At 43.2% G+C, this 22,061-nt stretch overlaps 1 protein-coding gene across 1 annotated transcript in view; it reads right to left on the bottom strand.

Annotated features, from left to right (window-relative positions):
• Nucleotides 1-9,062: 9,062 nt before the first annotated feature.
• Wdr70 (WD repeat domain 70) overlaps nt 9,063-22,061 on the bottom strand; it is a 204,928-nt gene continuing 191,929 nt past the window's right edge. Inside the window, exons 16-18 of the mRNA XM_021183813.3 lie at nt 21,927-22,043; nt 20,661-20,823; nt 9,063-9,265 (exon numbers count right to left, since the gene is read on the bottom strand). Coding sequence (XP_021039472.1) covers nt 9,178-9,265; nt 20,661-20,823; nt 21,927-22,043 — 368 coding nt within the window. The 3' untranslated portion in view covers nt 9,063-9,177. The remainder of the gene's footprint in view (nt 9,266-20,660; nt 20,824-21,926; nt 22,044-22,061) is intronic.

Below are 22,061 nucleotides of genomic sequence, written 5' to 3'. Positions count from 1 at the left end.
TTGACTTCAGGGCTTTAGTCATACCACCCAAGTGCCCTACCCCTCAGCTCTGTGTTCATGTATGAAGAAGAAAAATGTTTATATTGGCTCACAGTGCTAGAGGTTTATGTGACATTGACTGGTCTTGAAAGGAAATAAAACTTGAGACCTGTGATTCGTGTAATGTATGTCAAATAGCCCAAAGAGTTGTTTGTGAGCTTTGAAACCTGGGGCTGAGAACATAGCAGAACAGCCCAGGACATGCCAGGGCAGGCCCATCATTACATGTCCTGACTGGCCTAGTGCCTCCCTATCTCCCGCCCTTCTGACAGTCTGTTGATGTTTAAATGGACCAATCATGTGAAACCGTGCCAATTCCTCCCCCAGCCCCACCCCTTTTCTATAAAAGCCCCTAGCTTCCAAGCCTCAGGGTGGAAACCACTGTCTCCTGCATGAGATAAGTTTCGACCCGGAGCTCTGCCATTAAACTACCTCGTGTTCTTACATCAAGATGGTCGTCTGTTCGTGATTCTTGGGTGCACGCCAAATCGGGAATTGAGTGGGGGTTTCCCCACTAGGTTCTTTCAGTCTCATTACTTGGGGGACCATAGTAAGACAGAACATTGTGGCAAAGATGCTATGGTAGAACAAACTGCTTATCTCATAGATGCCAAAAAGACTGAAGCTCAAGCTGAGGTCTTACCCATAGCTTCTTTCAAGGGCATCCTCCCAATGACCTGGAGAGCTCCCTTAGCAAGACTTTCCTAATGATGTCACCCTGGGAACCAAACTTTCAACATGTAGGACTTTGAAGGACTCTCAAGATCAAAGCCCCAGCAAGGCAACATTTGTAAATAGTTACAGTCTTAGGCACTGGGGTGAGAGATTCCTACAAATGTACAGATGGCACAATTCAGTCCATGATAGGGGCACTGAGGCTCACAGACATGAGATAACTCAACTCAGCTCACACAGTACATGACAGAGCAGGGATTCCAGCATAGGCTGATAGCATTCCAACGTATGATTAGAGAGCATGGACCCAAGGATGGAAAAGCTAACAGAACTCTGCATAGCTACTATAGTATATCCTAGCACCAGTGGCTGAGTGCCCCCACCCACTCAGGGATTCCTGTTTCTGGGCTTTAGAACACAAGGGCTTGGAGAGTAGGTTTCTAATGCTTCCTCTAAGGCTACTCATCTTTCTAACATGGATTTGCTTAGACACAGCATTTTGGAGACCTTCTTCTGCCTTTGCTGGGTTTCATGAGACACGAATATCCTAACTATGACTTGCGCAATGCTCAGTCCTTGATTGCCTAAGCTTCCCAGTTATAACATTGTTCTTATAGGTAAATACAACCCGCTTGACAAGTGTCTGTTTGCTTTGCCACAGCACATGTTATGATGCAATGCTCGGGTGCACTGAGGTGAAGATGCCTGTCAAATATCTCAGTGATAAAAGATCATCTGTTGGTGGTGGTGGTGATTTGTGTGTGTGTGTGTGTTCTGCTGTTTTGTTTATACTTCTATAGTACTCTATAAAGGATAAAATTGAAAGACGACTTCACATAAATTAAAATAATAATGCTTACTGTTGTTGAGAGTTTAGAATGACCCAAATCTTGGAAGACCCAAGGAATTCCAGTCATAGCAAGGTTAGGATTTCACATCTGGCCTTGAAGTAGATGCTTTAGGCTTCACTGTCGGGCAAAGGAGAGTTAACTCTCTTAGTTGACAGCCAGTCTGAGATCTGAGTAGACAAAAGAACAGAAGAGAGAAAGGCTCAGGGAATGGCCCAGAGACTAGCCTCTACTTCCTCAGAGGCTCCTTGGCTTTGAGAGGGCCCTGATCAGTAAGAGGCTAAATTCCAAAAGGACTACACACTTCTGAAGTGAACAGGGAGGTCTATAACATGTTTTTGTTGTGTTTTCTTATTTCAGATCACACACATATTTATATTTAATTAAAAAGAATACTGAATTAGAATCTCAGAGGGAAAAAGTCTATGTATTCTTCCTGCTGGGGTCTCTCTTCAGAGAGACATAGAATTAGATCATTTGTCACCGAGGAGCCATAGGGATTATAGAACTCAGCCAACCTGGGAGGTGAACCTGGGTGCCCTACCTCCAAAGCTTTTCTCTATACTTTGAACCTCAGAATGATAAGAACCCACCCCCACCCCCACCCCCCCACACACACTGAAGGAAAGCCAGATTTCCTATTTTCCAAGCAAAAACAGGGGAAGAAACAAGTCTCTGTACTTCAGAGGCAAGATTGCTGCTGGCCATTTGTCATGGTTAACTTGCTGTTTTTCATAAACAAGAGGCAGTAGAGTCAAAGGGACCAAAGAGCTCCCCACGAGAAGAGCACAATACTTGTTCAAATGGGGAACAAAACAAGGGCAAAAAGAGAGAGGCGATATCAAAATAGCCTATGAGAAATGCAGAAGACAACTTTCCCATTATGCTAAATTTGGAAAGGTTTCAGATGTTGTCACAGCCGGCATCGTGAGGTTCCTGGTGTTGAACATGGCCAACAGTGAGGCTGATAGGCACTGCTAAGTCAAGGTCCCAACTGGCTCCCAGAGAAGCTGGATCAACCAGACTAGAACCTACTCAAGACAATCTTAGCTAAGTCCTGGATAACTTTCATTGAATGATAACCTCTCAAACATGCCCAATCCCAAGTTCCCTGGTAACAGAGCATCCTCTTGACTACCACAACACATTACGACTATGGGGTTGATACAGACTGGAATTGCTGTCCAAAAATAGGACTTTCATGCACATTAACTGAGATATTAACAATATATAAGCCCCCAAAGCCAAAACTACTAGTATTTCATAATTTGACAACCTCCCCGTATCTCCTCCTCCTTCTTCCTTTCTCCTTTTCTTTTAATTAAGCCTTAAAATATTCTTCTGAGTGCTAGAGCTATGGATCAGGGGCCGAGAACATGCATTGCTCTTACAAAGAACCTGAGTTTGGTTTACAGCACCCATGTCAGGCAGCTCACACATGCCTGTAACATCAGCTCCAAGGGATCCAATGACTTTTGACTTTCATGGGCACTTGCAATCATATGCATATACTCTATCCCACAGGCACAGGGATGCACCTTATCAATCAGTTATCATCCTCATCATATAGTACTTTGCCTGAATGCAGATCTGTGTACCACTTTCATATATGGTACCTGGGAAACCAGAAGAGTGCATCAAATCTCTTAGAACTGGAGAGGCAGAATGTTGTGGGCTACTCTGTGGGCATTGGGAATCAAATGTGGGTCTCATGGGAAAATAGCTAGTGCTTTTGACAGCTGAGCCATCTCTCCAGTCTCCAAAATCAAACTTAAAAATATATGTGACACAGCCTTCCTGGAAGTTGACTCAGTGTCTAATACTGTGCCCATTCTACAGACAACCTGAAGGATCATAGTGTGTCTTTAATATCCTCACGCAATCATGACACAGCAAATATGCATCAGTCCCAAACTCATGATTTCCGATTTCAAATGAATTCTAAGACACCAACCATGCTACTTCAGACACCTTGATTAAGGAATAAATAGAATTCTTCTTTCACTGTGGCTGATGGGCAGCAAAGATCTGAGGAGAGGCACCAGGTATCTGGTGAGGACGTCTCTGTCAGGCAGCCTATGGGAAGAGAGTGTACTTGTTGTCAGGCACCCATACTTCAAAGTAAATTATAAACAGTAATACCATCTTTGGTTACTCAGCAGCGAAGATTTGTTCATAGGCTTTGGACGAATCTTTGTCCCAAGGATACTGGGGATTAGGAAACTCCAGTGTTAGCTGTGTACATCCCAGGGATACAATTAACTGCAGAAGCTACCATGGCTTCAGAACCATGATCCGGTGAACTAGTGGGGTTTGTGCAAGGTGAGGAGAGGAAAGGGAAGGAGACAGCAAATTTGCTGCCTTAAAAGAATAGAAAGAAAGACAAATACAGTTACCTTCTTGAGCTATAATCACCAGGCCAACCCAAGTCATAAGATTGATGAAAGATGTCCTATCCTGGAGAACAAACAGTCTAGAGGTGAGATTAAGTAATCAAATTACATTGCCATAGAAAAATTCGTAGTGCATCACCTCAGAAGACTGACCAAGAAGTACCAGACTGGGGGCGATGTATTCAAAATGTAAGAACAATCAGGCAAACTTGAAAATGTATTGTTTGTTGCTATATAGCAAAATTTCGTCAAAATTTAGTGCATTGAGAAAATCATTATCCAAGCCCACACTAAAGGAGATTGAAGAGAGTTTCTGAATCTTGATGTTGGATGCTAAGTGTCTCTTGTATGTGTTTTTGTTTTTATTTTTTATTCATTCATTCTCTTCTGAGTCTTTCATAAAGTGGTGAGATACAAACCTTGTGTGGCCTCATCTGGATCCAAGCTTTTCCTCATGGCTCGTTGCTAAGTGTACTTGTTTTCTAGGACTTGCTTAAAATATTACCACAGATGGAACAGCTTAAAACAACAGAAATTCCCTCAACGTTTATTCTCTCATAGCCCTGGAGGCCAGAAATCAGAAATCTAGGTGTGGGAAGGGAAGTGCTTCTTACAGCTCCAGGGAGGAATCCTTCCTTGCTTCTGTGCCTCTTCCTAACTAACTTGTGCTTGCCAGTCCTTGACTAGTAGCTACATCACTATACTTTCCTTTGTTTTTCCCAGGGTCTTTTTCTCTGTGTATGTTGCTCTGGCTGTTTTTATATGGACACTAGCCATTGGATTGCAGGCCTTCCTTAATCTAGTATGATCTCATCTTAATTTAATATCCGCAAAGAGTCTTCCAAATAAAGTCATATTCTAAGGTTCTGGGTGGATATGGATTCCAGAAGGATACTATCCAATGCACTATGCTAGCTGGCCTGCCCAGAACCATCTTCTTCCTTGATAGTTGGGCATCCATTGGCAAAGCACTAAGATTGCAATGATTGTGTTTCACAAAGATGAGACAATCTTCCTGAGCTTCCATAACTCCATTTTTTTGGTATCAGCTTCTTTTTTTTTTTTTTTTTTTTGGTTTTTCGAGACAGGGTTTCTCTGTATAGCCCTGGCTGTCCTGGAACTCACTCTGTAGACCAGGCTGGCCTCGAACTCAGAAATCCGCCTGCCTCTGCCTCCCGAGTGCTGGGATTAAAGGCGTGTGCCACCACGCCCGGCTTGGTATCAGCTTCTAACAAAATAATTCTAGCATGAATAAAACACTTAAGACATGGAGCCATTGGAGTCAGCATTATCTTTAATAGCCAGTTTAAAAACAATCTATATTTATAGAATAGGAGAGTAAAGATGATAAATATATATACATAATGGACTAAAAAGCTATATATACTATTTACATACTGTATATGTACACATATATATATATATATATATATACACACACACATATAAACTATATAAAGTTTGTAGTACTGCAAATTTTACATGTTTAACAAGTGGAAGATAAGTATTTTATCCCAATAATAAGTATGCTATTGTAATTAAGCTTTAAGAAGCAGAAAACCTTAACTCTCTAAACTCCATTCAAGAAAACCATTCAGTTGCATCATCAGAACATTAGTGCTCCTTGTGGTCTAACGGTTGAGTAAAGCTATTCTAGTTGTGTATTTCTGTATCACAGCTTCACAACTCAGCAGCTCCAAGTGATAACAATCAGTTATCTTGATCATTAATTTACATCTTGGTCAGAAGTCTATATGGGCTGATCCTCTCTGCTCCATGTGATCACAGCTGGAATGACTCAACTGGAACCAAATGATCTGTTTTATAAGAGAATCAGATGTGGTAGCTCACACCTATAATCCCAGTGCCGGGGGAGGCCGAGGCACCGGGATCATGAGGGTTTGGCCAGACTTGGATATATAACAGGATCCTTCCTAAAGAGAAAGGGCGTTCTGTCAGATGGGGAGCTTGGTTGTCAGCAAGCCTTTACTTCCTGCCCCGTTTGGAGTCCTTAGCTTTTCTCACATCATGGCTACCTCACTGTTAGAAAAGAGGTCCCAAGAGAAAGAATGTGCAAACTTCTTAAGGCCAGGGCCTCACCTGGGCCATGTTTAACTGGTCAAATTGGTACAGAGCCAGTACAAATGTCAACAAATTGTGGCCATGTTAAATCTATCAGTATGGCCTATTTTCCCCCATTTTTCCCATTTTATTTGATATGTATGAGAGTTTCATATGCATGGATGTCTATATGCCATTTGTGTTCCTGGTATTCATGGGGGGCAGAAGGAAGCATTGGATCTCCTGGAGTTACACACACACACACACACACACACACACACACACAACTTCACAAACCCATGCACGTGTGTATAAACGGAGATGACAGTAGGAAGGTACGTGCGCAATCATGAGAGCAGAGGAAGAGACTGCTCCAGTGAGGGAAAGTGATATGGACTCCCACCTCTAAAATCAGGAAGAAATTCTCCAAGCAGACGGGGAAGGGAGAGGGTAACAAGGGCAAAGATTCGGGAGTTGGAGGTTAGCATACCTTCTGTACAGAATGAGGCTGGACCTCAGGAATATGTGAGATTGGCAGAAGTCTATACAAGGAAGACACAAGAGACTGAATCTCAGTTGCCTATGCCACACAAATGGATGAGAACTGCTGACTCCGGAAGGTTTCTAGCAAAGGAATAAGATGACAGATTAAGGTTTGAATCGATTTAATTTAGCCAGATTTTTGGTTTAACTCTGAAGCTAATCATGGATAGACTTGAGAAGGGCCAGATTGAAAACAGAAATTAGTTGGGAAGGAGACTCTGGAGCAATGCTGATGGCATTGCTAAATTGGGTCTAAATTGTAGTTAAGGGAAGGGCAAATGTAAGAGACTTACAGAGCATGTGCAGAAATGGTGCATAGTTAATGAGCTAGGAAGCGGGAGTTCGCATAATGACAAGGGCTTCGAAGTTCCTCCTTCGAGCAACCAGTTAATCACAGTAGGGGACATAAGGTTTTATGGTCAGTGATGTCCACAGTGCTGACAGAACCTTAGGTCAAATGAACAATCTCTATTTGTTCAGTCCTGGTTCTAAGGTCCTTTCTCAAGAAATTCAAAGCTGAAATCCTTATATGTGTGCCACCCTTCTAATGGAAGAAATAATTCTCTACTCAGCTCCAAAGGGACACAGAATCTCAAACACGGAAAGGCCCACCCACATGTGAACAGTAGTCAGAAAACCCTGCTCATGCTTGTCTTTCTCTGTCCTGGGTCAGAGTCCATGTTGCCATGACCACTATGATCAAGTGTTTATTCGCACTCAGGACCACCTCAGCAATCTCTGGATGTACATGCTGAATACGGTGTGATGTTTATGTTGGCCGTGGGGTGGTGGTGGTGATGACATTATGTGGTAACCTTTGATAAATTTCATCCTTAGCCGGGCGTGGTGGCGCACGCCTTTAATCCCAGCACTCGGGAGGCAGAGGCAGGCGGATTTCTGAGTTCGAGGCCAGCCTGGTCTACAAAGTGAGTGCCAGGACAGCCAGGGCTACACAGAGAAACCCTGTCTCGAAAAAAAAAAAAAAAAAAAATTTCATCCTTGATGCAGTAAGTTTATAAATTCTACGCATGTGGAACAAAGTATTGGTCTGACATTGAATTCAGATACAGGGCATCTCAATGGGAACAGGAAATTGGAGGCATTTGTTAATTACTCTAGAGAGAGACCCCAAGTCTTCACACAGCCCTCCATGGCTATGGCCTTGTATAGCCTGACTGGAACCCCTTGTGACTCATCCCAGCTGATACAGTAGTTGTACCATCATGAGGTTCAGCTGTGGGAATAATCCAGCTGTGGTTTAGTGCAGGAAGGCATGGTAGTACTTACCTTGTATCCCATACTTAGCCAGCTCTAGTTCTTTCTCTCATCACCTTTGTCATGTGGTTATAGGCTTAACTCCCAAGGAGAAGAAGATGGGTCGTAAGTGAAGGTAAAAGGACAAGAATGAAGTCTCTAAAGTTTTATCTTTTGATAAAACATCTACTCTGGTATCTATGGCCACCACCATCCTTGGAAACTTTAGTAATAAAAGAGCCAGGTACAAATTTGTTAAAATAGATTTTTTTTTTTTTTTAAAGAGGAGTGGAATGAAGTGCAGAGAACCAGGATTTTGGGGCATGCTTTTGGCTTATAATGAATTTTATAATTACTTAATTCACTAGAGCAATATAAAAACAGGAAGGTAAAAGACAAGAATTAAAACTCAATTGCCTAGTGGGGCTTACTTAACATGCCAAAATGACCCACGTGTATGAGAAAGTAGCCCACAGAAGTTTACCCTATCGACTCATTATTACTTTGGACAAACTACCAACATTTGTCTTCATTTTCTACTCACAAATACAACTTTTAGAATGATTCTTGATTTTTTTTTTATTTCTACAGCCTCCCATGCCTTTCTAATTGACTACTGACAAAAATATAAGACAAAGTGATATTGCTAATCATATCTGAAAATAGCAAAGATTTAGTATAGATTTACTATACTATAGGTGCTGTGCCAAGCCTCTATACCAACATTTCCTTTAACCCTCCTGACAAACCCACGGGGTAAGTATTACCACCATGAGGCTGGAAGAGAGACCCCCAAGGCAAAGCCCCCCCCACCCCGGCAGTCGTCTGACTTCAAAGCACACTCTTCTGCTCTAAGCATCGCAGGCTACAGTGAGGCATAATCAGATGCATGCTCTTTCCTAACACAGCCATGGGCCGGTTTGATCTCATCTAATTATTACCAGTCATGTAAACAACTCTGTGACACTGGATGGAAATATTAAGCCTTTTGATTCCCTATTTCCATATTATGTCCCTAGATTAGTTCAAGATAGACATACAGCACATTGTACACGTTCCCCTCAATGGGAATCTGTATAAGATCAGTAATTGTTATCAAAGACTCAAAATACCTAATGTACTTAGTAATAGGCCGAGTCTGTTCTTTCTTACATGGAGCGCAATCTAATGATCGTAGCTAAGAAATGTAAGAAAAAGCAGCATCAAGACTTATCAATTTTTGAGCAACTCCATAACAGAAAGGACAAAATCTGTTTGTAAAAATGTATTTTTATTTCATAAGCATTGGGGAGGGGTTAAAAAACAAAACAAAACACTGTATCCTATCCTGTTGCTCCATGCAAATAGCTCTTCAATGAGATTCTTCAAATTTTACGTTTTTTCCATTCTGGTTCATTCTTTGACTCTTCATCGTCAGATTCCACTTGGGCAAACATGGTTTTTGGCTGAGTTCTAAAACAAAAGTTAAAAAGAGGAGGAAAACGTGAGTTGGTTCTTGTATTAGATGTTGTCTCTTTGATCAAGCAGGAGCAAGTCTGGGGCACTGATTGCATTTCAATTATTAAATATAAATCATTAAACTTCTGGCAAAAGAAAAGCATAGTGAAAATTTAATTATGTTCAGGAAAAGAGCCAAGTATTTTTTGAAGGTTTTCCCTCTGTGGCAGACAGTTTATGTTTGTCTTTCCCTCAAATAAAATGAAAATGAATCAACCTAGTGGACCCTCGTGTATCTCTGCCACACTGAGACAAAGTGTGACCGTTTGGAAGGATGCGCCATGGTCACCACACAAGACCCTACATGGCATTTACTTGCGCCTACCCAGGCTATTTTAGACTTAAGTAGTGCATGTGACTGTGGTGCAAATAGGAGAATTTGAACTCACAGTTTTCTTATCTGGCAAGTTTCAAATAATAACAAACATGCAGTGGCTCATACTAGTAAAAACTTTAAAGTGAAACAAATGGGCACCAATTGATTCTTCTGCCCAGATCAATGTATGGAAATGCCAAGCACTTAGGACATATCATGCCATACAGTGCCACTGCTAAACACCACAGCAGTCATCAAGCCAGCCTCTGGCAGGATCTCCAGTGCTATGCAGGCTCCATGACATTCCCATTTCTCCATTCAAAAAAAAAAACAAAAAACAAACCACAATCCCAAAAGAACGGCAAATGGTATAGTGTAGCTCCCCTTAGCTCAAGCTCCCTCTGCCCTACAACTCTCCGGAGCCAAGGCTTGCCCCTTACCAATCCAATTGGTTCGCCTCCTTATTACTTCAAGGCACTGTTATGGCATCTACACACAGGTCACAGGTCTAACATTTCTAAAGACAGCTACGGACTTTCATAGACCCCAGTTACTAGAAAGCAGGGCCATGGGCTTTCAAATGTGCCACAGCCAAGCAAGCAATTTGGTGTTTGCTCTGTTACCTTCCAGCAAAGATGCTGGTCCCTGAACAAATCCACAGAGAAACAAATGTGTAAGCTTAAAAGAGCCTTTGAAATAAATATTTAACTTCTAAGGGTGTGTGTGTGTGTGTGTGAGAGAGAGAGAGAGAGAGAGAGAGAGAGAGAGAGAGAGAGAGAGAGAGCATCATCTAAGGCTATCTGGCTATATTTCACAAGACAGCAGCAGGTCACCACTGTCAACTGTGAGGAGATTTAAGTACTGAGGTGTAGCAGTGATGCCCCTGGAGATATATTATTAAATGAAACTGCTATGGCGGACCCCAGAAAGAACACCTAGAGCTGCTTCACTGCAGGGCTTGCTTTGACATAGTCTGCCACTCCCAAAAGTACTTGAAGAAGGAAGGCTGGTGACTAACCTGGCAGGGCACAGAGAAACAGCAGGCAGAGAGTCATGCTGTAAAGAAGCAGGAGTCAATGCTCTCGTGGACAGAGATTGAAGTATGGGCTACACAAGTGTATATTCCTGCCAAAACTTGAGACGGTTGCACTTTACACTTTACTGTATGTAAACTTTGTCTCAATAAAGTTGATGAGTGAACATAATCAAAACAGAGCAAAACATAAGAAGGCTCAGCACCAAGGGATGATGGGATGTATAACAACATGAAACTTGGCACTGGAAGCTGAGAAGACAGCTCTATGGGTAAAACTGCTTACTGCAAAAACATGAGGTCTGAGTTCAAATCCTCAGCACCATGTACGAGCTGGACACAAGTATGCAGATGCTATAACTCAAGTGCCTGGCAAGTAGAGGGATGGGGTGCAGATACAGGAGGGTGGCTGGGATTGCTGACTGTTAGTCAAGTTCCAGGTTCAGTGCCAGACTCGGTGTCAAGGTAACAAGGCAAAGAGAGAATGATAGAACAGGACACCTGACAGTTTCTAGCCTCCAAATATATACCTGCACACCTGCACAAATGAACATGCATGTGCATGCACACACACACATACATACATACATACATACATACATATATACATACACATACACACTCACACACTCACAAAACATAGAAGTAGGAAGGAGATTTGTTGGTAAGAAGGGTTCAGAGGGAACTAGGAGAGAAGAGAGGTGACAGGGATGAAGATAACCAAAATACAGTATATATGCATAAGATGCTATCAAATAATAAACTAAAATATTTTTGAAATATTTTGTTAGATTCAACAAATGTATCAAAATGCTAGAAAATATTCTAAGTGCTTACTCTGAAGCCCTCCAATGTCCTCACTGGACAGCGGACCCAGTGGTCACATCCAAAACCCGCCACCCTGCTCATAGAGTGGGAAGCAGAGAAAACACAAGACTCTGCAATGAGGTGGATGCGTAAGACCACGTCTCCTTACTGGAGGATGACTAGCTCCAGCTAGGAGGAGGATGCGTAAGACCACGTCTCCTTACTGGAGGATGACTAGCTCCAGCTAGGAGGAGGTATGTCTCCTCTGGAGAAGCTACTGACGATGTAGGAAACTACTGACGATGACAAGGCAGCCCGGGGTTTGCTCTCGGGCCATCTTTAAGGAGTGCCCTTTCTTCTGGAGAGTGCAGCATAGAGAGTGCTGGGAAGTGGAAGGCCCAGCTCACAGAAACAGCCCATTCTGCCCCAAACCAAAACTCTAAAAGAATAGTTTAGAACCTTTAATAAGAAAGAGCTCTTTGTTTTTTGCTATATAAAGACAAGGTCCTTTAAAAATCTTTTTTCCCCAGGTAGCTCTCGGAACATCTATCTCCTAATGAATGTGCTTTGCAGGAACAAACACAGCAAGACAAGCCTGGCTTTCAACCTCGCCGCTTTCTTCCGAGCAACTCTTGCCTGAATCCGATTCCACAGTTACTCTTTTTAAAAACTTTGTAACTCCACACATGAGAATGATCTTAACAATTCAATTCAGGTCTATCTTGGGGCATTTTAAACAATTTTTTTTTTCAGTCACTGCTTGACCAAGACAATGAAGAACAGAGGCGATTGTGCAATAACACAGTTAAGAATAGAACAAGCAGAGTTCTTCTCTAGGGAATGGCCTAATTTTCCCTTAGCACACGAAAGCACTATAAAAATAAATCAACAATGACAAAGAAGAACGATGTGAACATGCAGACAGACGAAGTGTTGATGCATTTGAAAACAACTTAAAGCTGATCTAGAAACCCCACTTTGGAGCCAGGAGGGGACAAACAGCAACAATACCTCCTTTAGGCCTGCTAAGTGTGGATTCTTTTCTGAGCTGCTTACACAAGTGGAATCAGTACACTGCTCTTAGCACAGTCTCCATCCTGTATGTCCACGAGAGACAGTGTGGCGAGCCAAACGATGCGGACAATGAAAACCCAGCAGCAATTCCAAACTACATACGTACATGACACAGAGTCCAAGAGAGACATTCTTCAAGAAAGCATTTACCATCATTCCTTATCTTACATTTGCTTATTTTAAAAAGATGTGTGTGTGTGTGTGTGTGTGTGTGTGTGTGTGTGTGTGTGTGTACTTGGGTGTTTTCCCTGTATGTGTATCTGTACACTATATGCATGCGTGGTGGCTGTAGATGTCAGGAGAGGACATTGGATGCTCTGGAACTAGGGTTCTAAGTGGTTGTAAGCTACCATATGACCTGTAGGAATTGATCCTGGGTCCTCTGGAAGAGCAACCGATGCTCTTAACCTCTGAGCCATCTTTGTGGTCCCTTATTCTCTAATTATTAGTAGGCAGTTCCTTGAACTTACAGCCTCAAGACAGCTTCATCTCCCTTGCCCTAACTGAGAACAGATAGAGGCAATGGCTTAAAAGGAAGGAAGATAGATGACTGTGTAATGCAGCAGATCCACGGGGAAGCTGTGGTTTCCAAGGAGAAGCTGTTTGGAGAGTACTTTACTCAGAGCAGCTTCACCCAGTTCCGCCACTGGCTAATAGTGGCCATTTTCATGTGTTACATACAGAAGGCTGATGTGGAACTTACAGCTTCCAGTTTAATGAACTCTTTTGAGTAAGAATTTTTCATCTGATTAAATTTGGTAACAGCTCACTGGATTATTAAGGGCAGTTAAGTTTTAATATAATGACGGTTGTCAACCTCTAAATAGACTATTCAAAGGAATGCTTTTTTGGGTTTTGTCTTGCTCTGTCATGTTTCCAGTATAGCCTGCATTTCTTACATGTAAATATGATTTCATGAAGCTAATACAGGAGCTTATGCAAATGTGTACCAAATCTACAAGTTGTAATTTGGTGATGCTTTGTGCTAATTTTTCCAAAAAAAAATTAGTCTAAAACTTTTCTATCACTTATTTTTGAAATTATGATATAACTACATCATGTACCCTTCCCCTTTCCTCCCATAAAGCCCTTCAATATACTCTTCCTTGTTCGCTTTTACATTTATGGTCTCCTTTTTCATTAGTTCTTATTATATGCATATATGTACATGTATACGCTTCTATATATCACCTGCTCAGGTTACTTGTATATGTTTTCAGGGCTGACCACTAGGTATTGGATAGCCATTTCTGGATAGCCAGTGGTGTGCTCTTCTCTGGGGACGACATTTCTCCTGCTCTCAGCGTTCCTGAGTTGGCTATAGTTCTTTTTGGGAGTTAGTATACAAAGGCTTTCCCGGAAGCATCTACATGGTGCGCGTCACTACACTCCATTCTTAGTCGTCTCCTGCCCTGTGATCCGGCTCCCTTCTCTCTTTCCCCCAGAGTAGCCTTCCTCCCTGCTTTCGTGGCTCGTTGACTCTATCACTCCCTTTGGTACTTTAAAAGAAATTCTCCAGATTATTTGTACAATGTGAGTCATGGCAAGTGCGCGCTCCAGCACAATGACAGGAATCCAAGGAAAGTGAGTGCCCTTCAGGGTTTCCAGCCAGAGCAGCCAGTGAGAGCAAACCCATCCCCACCCACCTCAGTCTTCTAAAGGGTATTTACAGTGCACTGTCTGTGTCAGAGACTCAAAGTGTCAAGGGGACTTCTATTTTCTTCTGTCTAAGCCCTAATCTATGCCTCTGCAACTCCTTCTAACACTCAAAGCAGAGTGAAGTCATCGCAGTGTTTTCGGCTGTGATGGAAAGTCCGCGCACGGGTCACAGTCTCTCTAATTACGGGTGTGCTTCTGCTGTGATTCACCTAAGATGCAGAAAGCAAGCTCGTGGGTGATGGGAAGAATATGAGGGGAAATCACTTACAATATTTAATCATGAGGATGTGAGCACAGACCACGAGGTCTCTTGGCTCGGGGCCCGCTGTTTATTATGAACGAAAACCTCAAAGCCAAAGCCAATAATAGCCATGACTCGACAATCTGACACACTTGTTAACCCCGTTAGCATGAATCCAGCCTGGCTGAACTCTGACCCAATCATCACAATTGCAGAATTATTGTGATTAAATAAAAGGCTTGACCAAAAAGATTCAGCTTGAAATGGTTGCTTCTATCTGTGACTACCTAACCAAAAAATAAAATAAAATAAAATAATAATTTTTTTAAAACACTGGGCATGTGTAAGAAGCTTACAGATAAAACAGTAGATGCCTTAGATAAAGAATTTTCTTCAGAAAGTGCAGACATAGCATTTTGAGAAATAAACACTTCTTGAAGTCATAGAGTGCAGCATGCTATGTTTGAGAGTTCAGCAACTAGAAAAAAGAACAAGTGTGAGATGTGGGTGAACAAAAGTGAAATGTGGTATGGAATACAAGAATGAAGGACCCAGAGCAGTCCTGTAATGTCTCGACTAGCTCTTTTACTATTAGTGGTACACAGGAAAGAAGGCTGAAACTCGAAAACAGTAAGCGGAGGCGGGCCAGGTTCCCTGAGATCTTTCTGATGTCTCAGGTACACATTTCTAAGGACCTGTACTCGGGTGTGGATGGATCCTACCCTCCTACCGTGTGGATACGGTGAACCGTGAACCGGCTCAGTAAGGCAAGCCCTGCCCTTAGCAGGCTGTAGCAGAACTGGAAGTACACTCAGGACTTCTGACTCTTAGTCTAGGGTTCCCTCCGCTAAGCCATGCTGGCTCACACAGACATCTCAGCATCCCAGTACCTACTATTAGCTGCCCATGAGGAGAAACAAGCACCGGGCATAGAAGGCAGCCTCTCTGTACACAGTCCTAAGTCTGCCACCTGCTACCTGTGGGGCACTGGTCAAATTACACATTTCCGCTCCCTCATCTACAAGGTGGGGACAGGAATACTGTCTACCTCATGGGTTATGAGGATTGTTATGATAAAACATGCTAAGCTTTTTAACAAGTCCATCACGGTGTTAGTACAGAAGAAGTGCCATCACTGTTTACGTAACACGTTAGATAACAGGGTCCCTCGCCTCAGATGACTGACACCGTTTCAAAAGTCCTAGGTATACCATACTGAGCGTAAGAATTCATGTGTTAAGTACCACACTGCGACATGCTATGTTCTCAAATCCTGGGGAGATTCTTTTTCTATGGAAATGATTTGCTATGAGTCTTTTATAAATGAAGCTGTCTGGCCTTTAAGCATGAAGTTTCTTAATGAGACATAGTTTCTGATTCTGAGTAATTATGTTATTTCCAAGCATTTGTGTGCAAAATCATCACTTTAGGCACTTCTTAGAATGTAGATTCTCAGACGAAATCTCTCAGGGTCTATTAGTCTGGAGTGGGCCTTGAAATTCACATTTCAGTCCTCTCCCCAGTACCCACCCCCCAGCTGCCTACATGACAGGCAGTTCACAAAACTAGTTTATGAAACCATCCTCCACAAAGCAACATGGCAGATAGTGAGGATCAGCTAATATTAAATATTAGCTGATATTTAAAGATACTTAGTGTGTGGGGGGAGGGGATACTTTTCTCTCTTTCCTCGTCTACAATGACTGCTTTTAATTTGGCTTATGAACTCAATATGACTTTAAATAGACTCTTTATAGGTGGGAAGGATATACATCCACACGCAACACACACATCCACACATCTTATATTTCAAAAGATATGCACAGTGAAGCTAAAGTGACTGAACTGGCAATAATGGCAGCTCATCTGGTTGACAGAGCTGTCATCCTGGCAGGCTGCTGGCCGGGCTCCGAGTTCACACACACATTTATCCTGTCTGATGTGTAAGCTAATAGCATTCTGGATCTGCATCCTGCCCCTTCCCCAGCCAGCTCTCTCCCTCCCTCCCGCAGCATCTCTGAACAAGAAACTGTAACTGAATCTGCCCGTGTGCGGCTGAACAAGAGTCCTCTGTAATCCTGCTGTGTTTGAAAACTTTCATGGCTATTACACTGCCAGTGTCAGACTGGGGTTTAGATCCTCAAGTGACTCCCGTAAAGCACCCAGGCACCGTCAGCACTCTAGAGAATATAGGTGAGTATATGCTGTGTAGCACGAAGACTTATGGAATGTCTTTCTGACGACCTGCTTTTCCCTGTTCAAGCGAGACATAGTAAATACACCTTCACTTCATCACTGACAGAAGTCAATTGCAGTGGAGAAAAACAACCAGACACACGTTCTCAGTTACCGTGACCTTTAGGAAAAGATCCTTTTAAATATTAGCTTCCCTTCACACACTTTGCCACTTGGCAGTAAGCAGTATCCTGCAGCAGGTGAACATAGGATGCCAGCTAACACTACAGGCCACAGACGGGCAATGCCTTCAACTGAGTTAGCAGGCAACAAATCTAAGGCATCAAGAATGGGTGGGAGGGATGAACGGGAAGAAAACGCAGCAGAAAGGTGGACACCCAAAAGAGCACGGTGCTGGGGCCAAAGCACTGAGCTGAGGGCTAGCCTCAGGCCCTGGGGCTGCAAGCTCCAAGCAGCAGTCTTCTCATGTGACGGGCAGCACAGCAGCACCTTCTTCACACACAGCACGTACATAAAATAAAAATAATCCACTTACAATGAAAAAAGCAGTCTCTAGGTAGTTGAGCGAACACTGTCAGCTTCAATGACCTCTATTTACATAAACTTGAAAGCCAGGATGGATGACTGACCAAGAAATATATTAATTATGAAGCAGGCTTGGGCTACAACAGGAGAGAATGGGCCAGGCTGGAAGGGGATGGTGGTTAAAGACATTACTCTCCACTCTGCCCTCCAGGGAACAACCACACTTTGGCAATTTTTTTTTTTTTTTTTTTTTGGTTTTTCAAGACAGGGTTTCTCTGTATAGCCGTATAGCCCTGGCTGTCCTGGAACTCACTTTGTAGACCAGGCTGGCCTCGAACTCAGAAATCCGCCTGCCTCTGCCTCCCGAGTGCTGGGATTAAAGGCGTGCGCCACCACGCCCGGTCACTTTGGCAATTTTATAAGGTTTATTAAAACATTTACAAAACAGGTAAGCTGTTTAAAGTTATTTTGCTAGGAAGCCGGACTAACAAGTGGGCAATGCACTACAGGAAGTCGGTGTCAGAGGTCCTCACATGTAGGTTTAAGGAGGGAAATCATGTCACCACTTCAACAGAGATAAAGGAATTTAAAAAAAATTTAAGGGGCCAGTGAGATAGGTAGAAGCAGTGACCATTTAAGCCTGACGACCTGAGTCCAAATGCCAGACTCCAGGGTGGAAGAGGAAAATCTACTCCCAAAAGCTGTCCTCTGACTTCCACACATGAGCTAAGACATGAGTGCTCACAGTCACACATGATGATGATGAAATAATTTTTAAAATAGTTTAGAAGTGGCTGAAGGAATGAACAGGATTTAGCACACAGACATGCTTGCCTCTGGCCTCTCAGGCTGCTTTCTCTCTATGGGATACTCACTCCCAGGGTATCTGCAGGTTCCACCCCTCCACTTCGGTCAGGCCATGACTCTGACAGCCATATTTAAAATAGCACCTGGGGTTTGCAGCGATGGCTCAGCAGTGAGGAGCACTGGCTGCTCTTCCAGAGGACATGGGTTGACTCCTAGCATGACATGGCAGCTGCCTATCATAGGTAACTATAGTTCCAGAGGGTCTGAAGCCCTCCTCTGGACTCTGTGGGTAGTGCACACACATGGTGCCATAGACAGACAGACAGACAGACAGACACACACACACACACACACACACACACACACACACACACCTGATCACTCCGGACCCCTTTCCTTCCTGAGTTTCCTTTGTAGCATATCATCTGACATTGACAGGGCTCTGCATTGCCTGCCACTGCGTATCACAGCGTGGGTCCGTGAAGACAGCTATGGCCCCACATCCTACAGCACTATCTCACACGGAGGAGGCTCTCATTAACTGTCATTAAGTGAATGAATGAAAGAGAGCAATGGGCTCTTCCTTAAACTCTTACAGGCGTACTCTCAGAAGTCTATTTTATATTTTAGGGGAAAGAGGATGAGATTAAGCAATAGGAAGCTGCTGGTTGGATTTCCTCAGATACAGGAAGGAGAACTTCACAGTTTACGGGACTCTTTCCTGCTAAAGTCAAAGGGAGGAAAGTCCACTCACTGCCACTGACATAGTTTACTCTGCTTGGAAATACCAAGGCAACTGCACGAGAAGAAGAGAGACAGGTATAAACATTAGACAGGAGGAGGCCGACACCACGTACATATAATTTTACACCTAGAGACCCCAGAATTTTGTATACAAATTATTTAAAATAATAAAAATACAATAAGCAGCTGGACACTTTTTATCTTTTTTTTTAATCTTTTGACAGAAAATAAAGCGATATGGTTTTTATAAGGGATATCAGAGGTAGAATAAATGGAAATGATACCAAGAGTAATAAAGTCCTATGTTTATAAACAAACTTTGTTACCAGAATAGGAAGCACTGTTCATTAGCGTTTCACCCCCGATGATTCCTTAGCCCAGGCAGACAGAGCACTGAGCGGAAAGGGGTCCAGAGGTCAGAAGACGCAAACGCAGCTTAGATAAAGCTCACTAACTCTACGGGGGATGGACGTTTGAAAAGAGATCCTACTCATAAAGACATTGTCAGGGTTAACAGTCGGCCAGGGCTGGCTACTACAGAGAGTATTAAACTACATTACGGTCATGTAAGGTATTAGAATGTGCCAAAGTCTAAAACTAGTTGTAGTAAAAAATGTCAAAACTCAGTAATTAAAAAGTCAACAATAGTACTTTCCTTGGTGTAAATGTGGGTGGTGTGGTAGCACTGAAAGCTGCTACATACTCACTCAGGTAAGGCTGTTTGAGGAACTTTCTAAAAGGCTGAATTCACTGTACAGGGGATACTCACACACACACACACACACACACACACACACACATCCCCTACCTGAGAACTAGCCTGAGTCAGGAGCAGGAGGATTGCTGCAAGTTCAAAGCCAGCCTTATTGAACAGTGAGCTCTCAGCCAGCTGGGACTTTATAGTGAGACTATGAAAAAGCAAAAAGAGACCGACACACAACACCCTGCCCCCCCAGTTCTTCCTAAGAGACAGGCAGGTCACGCCTCTTTGCTTGCTTTTAACTCCCCTCCACTGAGAAAGACAATCACTTTTAAAGTCTCTGGAAAGAGGGGCACACAAGGCTTACTCTTGCCTTTAACTCTGACAACAAACTATTACAGTTTTAAAAATTCACTGTTTTTAGAGTCTTACAATATAAGCAAATGAATTCCAGCTGGGCGTGGTGGTGCACACCTTTAATCCCAGCACTTGGGAGGCAGAGGCAGGTGGATTTCTGAGTTCAAGGCCAGCCTGGTCTACAGAATGAGTTCCAGGACAGCCAGGGCTACACAGAGAAACCCTGTTTTGAAAAACCAAAGAACCAAAGGGGGTTGGGGGGAGGGGGGGAGTTTGAATTCCCAATTCCACTGTTGTTTGAACAAGAGCAGGGCCTCTTACAGCTCAGGCTGGCCTTGAACTTACGCCATATCTTCAGCTATAGCTCAGGCTGGCCTCCAGTTCACCCCAAGTGCAATCACCTCTTAGATGCTGGGATTGCAGGCACTGCTATCATATATAACAATTCTTGGTATCAGACCTACAGATCTTGGCCCATTCTTTGTGCTCAAATAGAAAAGAAGTTAAACCCTCAAAATACTATTGCTATGTTCTTCTCAATTCATTGGGAATAATAATTTCTCTATATTTTTATTTACTTTTTTGGTTTAAACTTATAGCTTTGTAGACACTAAGCAATACTCTACCACTGAGCTACACTGCAAGTCCCATTTTTCTATTTATTTTTAATTTACTATTACTATCATGTGGGAGAGGTGTGCATGCATGCATACACGCATATGCCATGGTCTGTATATAGAGCTCAGAAGAAAACTATAGACTCTGTTCTCATTGCACCTTTTCGTGGGTTCCAGGGATTGAACTAAGGTGGCCAGGCCTGTAGACAGTGCCTTGATGACTAAGCCATCTCACAAGACCCCACTCTTCTGTTTAAAACAGCCTTTTCCTTACTTGGAATATGCTGGCGAAACCCAATATGGGTTATCTTCTGCTGCTTTGGCATGGCGCAAAATGGCTTCCCGGGGATTGCTGTCATCGGTCTTGTCCAAAGCGATGTTCTTCACAATGTAGGAGGACAGGGTGCCCCCGTGGGTTCCAACTCGGCCACCACGACCTGTTTCAGAGAAAAAGCCGTGATTAGAGAGAGCATGAGCTAATCTGTGTCTGCTGTGTCCTGGGCTCAGATCTCAACAGTGCTTTATCATCAGCTTGTGCTGTCAAAGCTAAGAGCCATCCGCCTTTAACATTTAACAACAGGAAGAGACATTAAAAAAATGTTCTGGCTGCTTAATTTACAAAATGATACTGGTTTTTAAAAAGGCGGGGGGGGGGGGAACCCAAAACATTTTCTGAAGGACTGTACTAAAAACTGCCCTGGCATGGACTTACTGATATTCAATATAAAAAGTAACTTCTAATCATTAGCTGCTATTTTAGCTGTAAACAAATATATTTTAGGGCTTTACTCCATGGATATTACAGGTACTTTGCTCTCTGTCCTGAGGGAAAACAAGCCATGTGAATGCACGGACTCTCCTTACTTTCTGCTACGACTGCCTTGGCAGACAGCAAGCTTAGGGGCAAAGATCTGCGTCCTGCTGGGTCTCTCATAACAAAAATGGGCTGACATTTTAGAAAATTCTTTTCAGAAATGATGTTTAGAAAGATAAACACACGACTAAACAAATAACACTAGAAGATAAATGTCCTTAATTAGGAAGAAACCATTTTTTAAAAGACAAATTGCTACAGGCTTTCTGTGCCAATAACTATCAGGGCTCTCAGAAGGGAGGAGCCGGCCCTGCAACATCTCCTGCTTACGGTCTTCCTTCTACCTTCCAGTGACATGGGCAGCTCCTCCATCTTATCACACGGAGTTAAGCCATGGCCACTCTCTGCCTCGGGTGAAACCTAATCCAGCTTAAGCAACTACTGAGAGCAGCAGTTTTAGCCCTGGCTTCCAAAGAGCCCCAGAGTTCAAGTGAGGTCACCGAAGGCCAGGGAGGGTAAAGCCCCAGGTATCCTCTCTGCTTCAGCACTACATCCCTGGAAGCTCTACACATTGTGACTCTGGTGCTAGCCAAGAAGACATCTGAAAGCCACTAGTGTCCCTGAAGATCAACAAGACCTCAGGTCCTGAAGCTCTCTCCACCTCCGTATCAGTGACACTACCCTGACCCCTCCTTCCCCTGCACACAAACCGGCTGCTTCAGTCACCTGGGCCTGCTACAGGAGGCTCTGGCTTGTGGGACTTCAGGGGGTCCAGTCTGTCCTTCTCCAGCTGTTTCCTCGTACTTCGCTGGCGGGGCTCACGGAACATGGGCAAGGCATGAGCTGTGAGGAGTCACATTT

Source organism: Mus caroli, unplaced genomic scaffold (assembly GCF_978045245.1).
Source record: "Mus caroli unplaced genomic scaffold, Mus_caroli_1 scaffold_16, whole genome shotgun sequence".
NCBI lineage: Eukaryota > Metazoa > Chordata > Mammalia > Rodentia > Muridae > Mus > Mus caroli.
The sequence above is the reverse complement of the archived record's forward strand: the minus strand, read 5'-3'. Positions and strand labels throughout refer to the sequence as shown.